The 10,494-nt window shown below is 47.9% G+C and overlaps 2 protein-coding genes across 2 annotated transcripts; one reads left to right on the top strand and one right to left on the bottom strand.

Moving 5' to 3' along the window:
• Window positions 1-473: 473 nt before the first annotated feature.
• GLAREA_07528 (HCP-like protein) lies at window positions 474-2,663 on the bottom strand (the record flags this gene model as incomplete). The annotated part of the gene is made up of 2 exons (XM_008082216.1): window positions 474-745; window positions 812-2,663. 2 exons carry the CDS (start codon window positions 2,661-2,663, stop codon window positions 474-476), a joined length of 2,124 nt encoding a protein of 707 aa, XP_008080407.1.
• A 3,876-nt stretch (window positions 2,664-6,539) lies between these two features.
• GLAREA_07529 (Nucleotide-diphospho-sugar transferase) lies at window positions 6,540-10,314 on the top strand (the record flags this gene model as incomplete). The annotated part of the gene is made up of 2 exons (XM_008082217.1): window positions 6,540-9,804; window positions 9,854-10,314. The coding sequence occupies 2 exons, from the start codon at window positions 6,540-6,542 to the stop codon at window positions 10,312-10,314; spliced, it is 3,726 nt and encodes a 1,241-aa protein (XP_008080408.1).
• Window positions 10,315-10,494: the final 180 nt, after the last annotated feature.

The following is a 10,494-nucleotide window of genomic DNA, read 5'->3' on the forward strand; positions in this document are numbered from 1 at the left end:
CTTCTCCTCTGTCCCAAATCAACGCTCTCACCAACTTTCAACTCTACCAAACCCCTCAAACCCCAATCTGGAACGCTCTTCAACCTTCACACCACCCATAACCGCAACAAAAAGCACAAAACTACCCCGCATTCCCACCATCCCATGATCAAATCCCCATTTCCTATGCACCGAAACAACAAAAACAAAACGCCATACCTCATGCGTGCAAATCAGACAAATTAGAGTCAGAATTCTGACTTTCCTTCTTCTCTTCGTCATCTCAACAGGGGCTGAAAGTCTGTTCCTCCCCACGAATGTAGAAACCTACATTAAAAGCCCCGATCCTTCCCTATATACACCGTTACCCCAGTCACTTCAGCCATTGCTGACAAAGCCTTCTTTTGCCTGCATGCAATTCCATCCCATGGTTTTCAACTCCCGTGCTTCAATGCAGTATGGTTCCAGACTCCTGTTATTATGATATTCGCCCGTCACATGATGATGCAATCTTTTTCCTTTTCGTTCTGCCCAGTTTTCTCGTTACCGCTTGCACTCTTCTTCATCTTGCCGGATCGAGGAGCGGCGACTTCCATAGGGGTACCTCCATTGGCAGCAGCTCTGATAGCTGCGAGTCGATGTTTGGCGCGTTCATCGCCTGCTTCGGCTGCTTTGACATACCAGACATTTGCTTCCAAGGGGTCGCGGCGAGTACCAATGCCCATCTCGGTGAAATATCCGACGGCGTACTCGGCTTTAGTAAGACCTGCAGAAATATGTATGTTAGAAAATGATCCGATATCTCAATATGAGCTCATAAGGTATTTCTTACCAGCCTCGGCCGCTTGACGTGCCCACTCATATGCCTCGTTTTCATCCTTCTCAAGTACTGGCTCAGCGCCCACCATGTACCAGGCGCACAGAGCCATCATTGCCGCAGGATGCCCTCTTTGGGCTGCACCTGTATAGAAATGCACGCTCAGCGCTGGATCTCGCGGACACGAAAGCTTGCCATGTTCGTAAGCATCACCCAGAATCCAACAAGACTCCGCGTGTCCCAGATCAGCAGCCTGTGTGAAAAGTTGAGCAGCATATGTTTCGTCCTGAAAGATATCGTGACTATCACCGGTGACATACAGAAGGCCGAGATGATATGGGGCAGCGTTATACTGCACATCTGCAGACTCAGTAGCCCTCTTCAACCATTTCAACCCTTCCCTATACTTGTTCAAACCAAGATCTCCTGATAGACAAGCCCTTCCTAGTCGCGTCATCGCTCCTGGATGATTTTTCGATGCTGCTGATCTGTAGTACTGAACAGCTTTTGCAACATCTTTTCTGGTCCCCCACCCGAACTCGTAGCACAACGCAGCACGATAACCGGATTCTGCGTGACCGTGCTTGCTCGCACCAATAAACAGTGGGAATGCAGTTCCATAATCTTCTTTTCCTTTGCTAAACAGCCCAGAGGCATGACCGTCTGCCAGATAATATTGAGCATAAGGATAGCCTCTGTCTGCAAGTTTATGCAGAATTTGCTTCGCTTCATTTAGATATTCCGCAGCAGATGATTGAGGTGTATCGCCATATGGGCTATCCAGGTCCCGAGGGCCCGATTTATTCGTTACCTTACGTGGTTTGCTTCCTCCATTTTGATCGATTCCGACTTCTTGGGCCCTTCGCACCAACTCGACGGCAAAATTATACTGGATTGGAGGATCATCCAGCTTCTTCACATTCTGGCGATACAGTTCAAAGGTTTGCTGGGAGCTGAGTAGGGAAGCATTTGAACCGACTGCCGCCCTCAGCTGGGAATTGTCCAAAGATATAGGTGCAGGAGGAGCTTGTGGATATGATACATTTGCTAAGTCGACATAAGACATTGGCCGCCCGTCGTACGAACGATTTGAATTGGCTGAAGGAACACGCGCACCGAAAGCTGGCGAGCCAGGAGACATATAAGGAGACGTCGAACGGCCTCGTGGCCCTAACTCAGAATACGCCGAAACTGGACGGCGTGGTCCCTGAAGGGTTGGGGTCAAATGACGCCCTATGGATGTTCCTGCTTCTATCTGTTCGTTCGATGGAGAGTTTGAAAATGGCCTCGATGTTTGAGGGACACGTACGTTTCCTTCAGATGCATGCGATTGATGATGATATTGGAATCTCGGTACAGGTGGGCTCATTGTTTCTGCTCCGTTCTCGCCTCTATGTTTCCCATTCTGCTGTTTTAGAGAAGAGCCACTGGAGGGCGATCTCGAGCCTGCACTTTCGGCTGATGAAGGAATAGCAGCTTGCGACTGATGTGCTGAATTCGTGCTATTGATGGTTTTGGTGGTGTAGCTTGGTCGGTATGGGAGATCTTGTATCACAGGCATCTGCGTTTGCGATGGATCGTATTGCTCATTCATGAATCCCTCAGATTCCACCGAGAATTGTCGTCCATGAGCTTCTATAGCCTCCACCTTGGCGCTCGACGCTGTAGGCGTCCAATTACTAGATTGGACGCTGACTCGCACTGGCGACATAGGTGCCCCAACAACTCTCCCCGAAGACGGAGGAGCAGATGTAGATTCATTTCTTCCAGCATTTTCTTTGAAATCCCCATTTCCATCGAATTGTGTTACTCCGTCCGAAGGTATGCGTTTCGAATTCGCAGACGGCGGGGAAGAAGTTGTAGCCATCTTGTCTCGAGCAACCAACGGAGTGCACTTCTACCAAAGCGTTCGGAATGTGCGGATCAGCTAAATTACGATTGGGTTATGGTGATGGCAAGCAGTCGAGATCTGAGATTCCGCTTTGACCTGTAGACAGGCTATGTTTCTGTGACTGGAAGCCCGTTGAAACGATTGGTGGCGGGGTCGATGGGTGAAGGAGTGAATAACCTGTAGCAAGTGACAGGTTCACCGTAACAAGTCGAGATGTTTGCTGCAATAACCCAATGTTAGCAAGGACTTGAACATTGAAAAAAGGAGGTTCGAAAGAAGAGCTTATGGGGATTTCGGCTTGGCTATGAGAAAGATGTCTTACGGTCAGCCCGGGGTTGTCAAGCACTGGGGGCGTTGTTGCTGGCGCAGGGCTGAGGAGACAGCCAATCTGTTTGAGCAACGCACAAACCAAACCTTTTTTGCGGCGCAAACGTCCTACAGAGCTCGGAAGGGAGGTGCTATGAATTGTCGTGTACGTGATTAGAAGCCAACATGCGAGATGAGGTTGTGTTGCTTCGGAAATGACCAGAGACAGCAGAGGGTCCGCCAGCAAAGGAGTCGTTGAAGTTTTGTCGAATGATGCTAGATACGTCGAAATATGGACACTAGGTGAGTATGGTTAGGCGATCGGCAGGTTCTGTCATGGACCCTGAAAAGTTGACATACGATGGCTTTGGTCAAGGGGGGATGCAGAATCCGGCAGAGGAACCGCCAATATCTTGTTCCAACCGCACGCAAACCCTGGCCCCGTACAATTGACGACAGAGTGCTCGAATATGATGCTAGAGAAACGGTGGGAGGAGAAGAAACAGAGAAGTAAAGGCTGTGGTGACGAAGCCGTGGAAGTACCTCCGTGTGGCGCCAAAGGCGCAAAGTGGTGAAAGTTGTTCGGTCTTGTTGCGTTGCGGGTGAAGCTCGAAATCGGCTCGTGGAATGCGACTCTAACAGATGATGCAGTAGGTCTGGGATGCAAGAATGAAAGCACCGATTGCACCGATTCTGCAGGTTTCTTGGGACTTGAACTCGTACAGCAGCAGCTCCGGATCGTCGTTCGTACTTCCGGCAAAACCTTCGTGATCAATGGTGGGGACCGCGAGGGCTTTTGAGGCTTTGCCGCACTAATATCTATTTCACGATCCGTTTGACACCAAAACTGCTATTTCAAGACTCTGGGCGCCAGTAGCAAAGCAGCGTCAATAGTAGATGAATACTCCTTATGAAGTGAGTGCTGTTTGTATGTTGTTTGGTGTGCTGCTTCTCGGGTATTGACAGGCTTGAGGCGAGGTATTTCAAACACCACCCCACACACTCCGCAACTTCAAAGACAAGGCTACACTTTACTGTAGGAAGTCTTAATCGAAGTTAACCAATCAATCATTACTTTCGTGTAACGGGGGTAAGAAGAGCCTGAACGAATGGGTGTATAATCCTGGTTGTGAGGGTGCAGTGCAGGTGCGGAGGGAAGTTGCAGAGGAAAGCCGCAGACTCGCTCCCAAGAATTTGAATTTCGGGTCCTTTTCGTCCTACCGCTCAAGCACGTTGGCGATTCGTTTATTGGGATGCTGTCCCAGAATTTAGGATTTGTAGTTTCTTGTCACACTAAACTTTTTCTAGAAGCATGAATAATTCCCTCCTTTTTAATTGATCTAATGCGCCGGATACCCTGTCTTGATGCAACCAGCTTCTTCGGGGGGAATGAAACTAAATGATGGCTGCAGTGCCGGGCATGAAACTCTTTCGACCGGGTTTCAAAATACTACGTCAGGGCCAAGATTCCTTTCAGTAATTCAATACGGAGCAGCTCAAGAAAGATCTTTGCTGGACTACTCTCAACCTTTTTAATAGTCTGTCTAAGTAGGAAGTAGGGGTCTTGGACCCTTCGAGGTTAGTATACAATGTTGCAAACTAACCGAATCATTCCCTGTGGTTCTGTGAGTACTTCGTAAAATCTTACTTTGATATTGCAGATATGTGCGCTCTAATGCCTTACAGCTGGGTTATTCTGCAGTCTCAAGGGGGCTAACAGAATTTTGCCTCTTGACATTATTGTTGCTGTTCCAGTTACAGTATGAAGTAGCAATTCTTTTGATACTACTGTACTTTTTTGGAATCAAAAAGGGGTAGCGACCACTTAGCACGCCTTGTTGTCCCGGAGCTAGAATTCCTCAGGTGCATCGAACTCGGGCACTTGTAAAGCCGCCACCTACTACTGTACAAGTGGTGATTTAAATACGAGCCGTTCCTTCAAAGGGGCAAACTAACGTCGGCTTAGTAAATGACAGCCTTCCCGGTACAGTATTGTCATGCTAGAACGTACTAGCACAGTTCGTACCTGTAGAAGAGTAAGTGGAAGAGAGTCCTGGGCATTTTCAACCTTCCACATACATCACATTTATTGCAGCGTACAGAAGACAAATTGACTGACAATGGCGTTCCAGTTTTAGAGAAGACATTTGTGATTGGATCACAATATATTTACACCCTGAATCGATGCGCCGCAGAAAATATTCCGCTGCAGACCAGCTCACTTTAACCAGAAATCTATTTTGAAAGTAACTCGAATTGACCCGCATTCCAGGAAAATCCGTACTTGGAAACGTCCGGATAAATCGACTTGAGATAGACCTTTGAAAGACTTCAACGCAATGATATGTTGACTATACCTCGGTACTAGGACAACTAAGCCTCATCATCACGAACATGGTCTCCTCGTATTGGCGGTGATCCAGTAGATTGCTGTTGGCCTTCGTAAAAACACGAACATGAGCTCACTTGGCGGGTTGGCAGCGGCTCGTCAACTTTGTTTAGTAGGAGAAGCGACTGTAGTTCATACAAATGATAATTATGTGGACGTCTTTCTACTTCCATTCTATAATTCGACGTATTGTAAAGAATAGACATGGGGAGAAGCCTGTGACAGGAGGAGGGGTGGATCTGTAGTCGACACTCAAAATAGATTTCTTTACAAGCCTTTCCGGCTTCAAGAATCTGACCAATACGAAGAGATCGGCAAGAAAATGTCGCCTTTCTTTGCCATCAGATCAGGGGGTCAGACCAACCATGAATGGGCAATTATGGTGGAGCAACTGGTACACTTATGCAGTTCACCGTGCACTACGGTACCAACAAGACTCCCCGTAGAGGTGCATTTGCATATTGTCTCTCCATCTCATGATCTGGAAACTTTCAACTCAAACTCTTTGCTGAGCTTCTTGAGAGGTGTTTCGTCGACTGTGCTCTTGTTCTCCCTTTCGTTGGTTTCGCTTTCTGCTGCCATTCTCCCTCGTTACAAAGGCAATCCTGCCGCCACTCGATCGCTTTTCGTCGTATTCAATCCTCCCCTTCCGATTTTTCGAACCGCTTTCGCTCTTATTCATTGTTCCGATCAACGACAATAATATAAACAGTCGATAAACATTTCGTCGTGTCGGGGATCTCATACATTCGTTACGACCCTACTTCCAAGTTTCGTTGTTCAGGAATATCATCCGGAGTCAAAATCTGCCCAGGTCTGCGAGGTGGTCGACCCAGGAACCAAAACCCGCTTGCGCCGTAACCACAGGGGGTCACTCAACATCATACAAACAACCACTTCCTCGCCAAACATCATCTCGCAATATCATCATTGTACGTGTCAAAACTTTCTCCCGAAATATTTCGCATATCTTCGCTCGTTCATTAGCATCCCTCTTCAACACTGCGGTACCCTAGCTAGTGGTCCGCACATTTGTTTGTTGTGTTGATGCAACTCAACTAACCATTCGCCCATTGACGCAAGAGCCTGAAGTAACAACACTCGATGAACACCTGTTTCCAAGAATCTTTACTGACGATAAATTCTTCTTTAGAATCATGTCGCTCCCGAAAAGACCAATCGCAAGTGAATACCCGGTGGGCGAGCAGAGACCTTCTCACAGAGGAACGCCATCGAGGCGTAGACATCAAGACGAAGAGGCTGGCTACTTCTCTTCAGCAGCAGCTCCAGTATCGCCTTCGAGACATGGCCGTCGACCGTCTAAATCATCATACGCCGATACATTACCCTCTCCCCTTACGCCAACTCCTACCACCGAACCATTAACATACGCTCCGCACCATTCAACAACGAACAATGCTGGCGATATTTCGAGGAAAAGGAGTTTGATTCGCCCGGAACGTAACAGAATTGATCGAGACCACCCAAATTATCATTATCGACAGCATGCCGCGAATATGGACGTCTTGCCTTCTTCTACTGGAAACGACCCAATTCTGGAAGACCTAGAGGTAGACGCAGCCGCGACAGAGACATCAGGCTTACGTACTTCCAATGAAGCCGAATCGGATGCTTCGCCGCCAATGAAGAAGAAAAGCAGGAGAGGACATGGTGCTGGTCCGGACGATGTTACTTCGACAGAAAAGGCTGGGGGAGGATCTCGTAATCCAAAGAAGCTCACCCGCGAAAGGACAAGGAAACTGACCAAAGAGGAGAAGGAGAGGCAAAAGCAACTCGACGCTGTGAGGCCTCCTAGTCTCTGGAACGTTTACTGTGCCATAGTCACATTCTGGTGCCCCGATTTTGTGCTGAAGTGTTTCGGAAAACCTGCGAGAGCCCAACAAAGAGCTTGGAGAGAAAAGATGGGACTGATCAGTATCATTCTGTTCATTATGGCATGTGTTGGGTTTTTGACCTTTGGTTTCACCGCTGCTGTTTGCGGTAATCCAGGACTACGACTCCGCGTCAACGAGGTTACTGGTGGATACATGATCTTCCACGGAAGCGCTTACGATCTTTCCGAATCTCATCACCCAGCCGCAAAGGGAATCACAGACAACGCCAATGTTTTGTACGATCTTCCTACTAAACATGCAGGTCAGGATGGAAGCTTTCTATTCCAGAATGTCAATGGCAAATGCAAGGGTCTCATCACCTTGACTCAAGGCTCAGACGTACCGACAAACGCGAACAACGACCTGGCATGGTATTTCCCTTGTACTACTTTCAATCAGGATGGCTCAACTCCGGTGAATAAGACGGTTCCAGAATACTTGGGATATCAGTGCCATTACATTGCGAGCTCTCGAACTGCCTTTTATGGACTCCGCAGTGCTGGAGATGTCTATTTCACCTGGGATGATATCAAGAATAGCTCTCGAAACTTGATGGTGTATTCCGGAAACGTTTTGGATCTGGATTTGCTGAAGTGGTTCAACGGGACACAGGTTACAGTCCCGTCGAAATTCGTTGAACTCAGCGATCGATCGACTGCCGCCAACAAAGCGGTCCACGGAAAGGATGTAACCCACGCTTTTCAATCAAAAGAAGACAAGAGAATCGCCCAATGCTTTGAACAGATTATCAAGGTTGGATCCGTCGATACAGAAACAGTTGGATGTATTGCCTCCAAAGTTGTGCTATACGTCTCCTTGGTCTTCATCCTTGCGATTGTCGGAGCCAAATTCGTCCTCGCCCTCCTGTTCCAGTGGTTCTTTAGCAGAAAGTTTGCGGCCGCGAAGACCTCTCAGTCTTCGAATTCGAAGAAGAGAAACCGTCAAATCGAGGACTGGTCTGACGATATCTATCGCGCACCACCAAGGATTCCTGGAGACCCAAGTAGTACCGTTGCTGGCTCTGATAGAATGAGCAAACGAGGGAGCACATTCCTACCAACTACTTCCAGATTTACTAGCCCTTATACTGGCAACAACCGTATGTCTAGAATTGATCGTCCACAACCTGTCACAATGGCTAGCCAAACCTCTACTTCTGCCTTGGTTGCTCCGAAACCAATGTTTTCCCAGCAAAATAACAGCCGCACCAGCTTCCTTCGACCAGAGTCTGCAGCTTTTGGCCCAGGCGAGTTTGATGCCGGACCCGGACCAGCCGGATTCATTCACGAGGCTGTGGTTCCCCAACCACCAGCGGACTGGCAGCCATTTGGATACCCACTTGCCCACACCATCTGTCTCGTTACTGCTTACTCCGAAGGTGAGCTTGGTGTACGCACGACTCTGGACTCTGTTGCGATGACCGATTATCCCAACAGCCACAAAGTCATCCTCGTGGTTTGTGATGGTGTGATCAAAGGAAAGGGCGAGACCATGTCTACCCCAGATATCATTCTCAGTATGATGAAAGATCACTCCATTCTACCGGACGAGGTCCCCGCCTTCTCTTACGTAGCCGTATCAAGCGGTTCAAAGAGGCACAACATGGCAAAGGTCTATTCTGGATTCTACGATTATGGCGTCAATTCCGCCATTCCTCTTGAAAGGCAGCAACGTGTTCCAATGATGTGTGTAGTCAAGTGCGGCACCCCTGACGAAGCCCATAAGAGCAAGCCCGGAAATAGAGGAAAGCGTGACAGTCAAATTATCTTGATGTCTTTCTTGCAAAAGGTTATGTTCGATGAGCGTATGACTGAGCTCGAATTTGAGATGTTTAACGGACTATGGAAAGTCACAGGCATATCGCCTGATTACTACGAAACTGTTCTTATGGTTGATGCCGATACCAAAGTCTTCCCGGACAGCTTGACACATATGATCTCCGCAATGGTCAAAGATCCTGAAATCATGGGTCTTTGTGGTGAAACCAAAATTGCCAACAAAAGAGCCAGTTGGGTATCTGCGATCCAAGTTTTCGAGTACTTCATATCGCATCACTTGTCAAAATCTTTCGAATCCGTCTTTGGTGGTGTCACTTGTCTCCCTGGATGTTTCTGCATGTACCGTATTAAGGCTCCAAAGGGAGGCCAGAACTACTGGGTACCAATCCTCGCCAATCCTGATGTTGTCGAGCATTACTCCGAAAACGTCGTTGACACCCTTCACAAGAAGAACTTGCTATTGCTCGGAGAGGATCGTTATCTTTCAACCCTCATGCTCCGAACATTCCCCAAGCGAAAACAAGTATTCGTTCCCCAAGCTGTCTGCAAAACCACTGTGCCAGAAACGTTCAGCGTTCTTCTTTCACAGAGACGACGATGGATCAACAGTACCGTCCATAATCTTATGGAACTTGTTCTTGTTCGAGATCTTTGCGGTACCTTCTGCTTCAGTATGCAATTCGTCGTTGGTATTGAGCTCATTGGTACACTTGTTCTTCCTGCAGCTCTCGCTTTCACCTTCTACGTCGGTAAGTAATTCTCTGTCAAAATCATTGTTTTCAGTACTAACTTACATAGTCATCATCTCAATCGTCAATCAACCTCCTCAAATCATTCCACTCGTGCTTCTTGCCCTGATTCTAGGTCTTCCAGCCGTCCTCATCGTCCTCACAGCTCATCGTTGGTCATACGTCGTATGGATGTTGATCTATCTTCTCTCCCTCCCAATCTGGAATTTCGTCCTACCCGCCTACGCCTTCTGGAAATTCGATGACTTCTCATGGGGAGACACTCGAAAGACTGCCGGTGAAAAGACTAAGAAAGCCGGTATTGAATACGAAGGAGAGTTTGACAGTTCCAAGATCACCATGAAACGATGGGGCGAATTCGAGAAAGAACGCCGTCTCAGATCTCAACAAGCATGGAGCGGTTACGGAAGTGGAAGTAAAGAAGGAAGCATTTCCACCGCCGCTTACCCCTTGAACCGTGCCGGCAGTTACGATGACGACTACTCTGATATTCCCGTCGAGCGATTGTAGATTTTTGCATAATTGCCCGCATAGTACCGACCTCTTTTGTATAATGGCACATTGGGCTCTGCATTGGGTGGTCTTCATTTATCAACCCGGCGAAATTCTTGGCATGAAGCAGAAGAGAAAGGCAAAATGGGACTCTTGGTGTTTTGAATGAGAAGGGCGTCTTGATATTTTTAGGTCTCA

Source organism: Glarea lozoyensis (assembly GCF_000409485.1).
Source record: "Glarea lozoyensis ATCC 20868 chromosome Unknown GLAREA16, whole genome shotgun sequence".
NCBI lineage: Eukaryota > Fungi > Ascomycota > Leotiomycetes > Helotiales > Helotiaceae > Glarea > Glarea lozoyensis.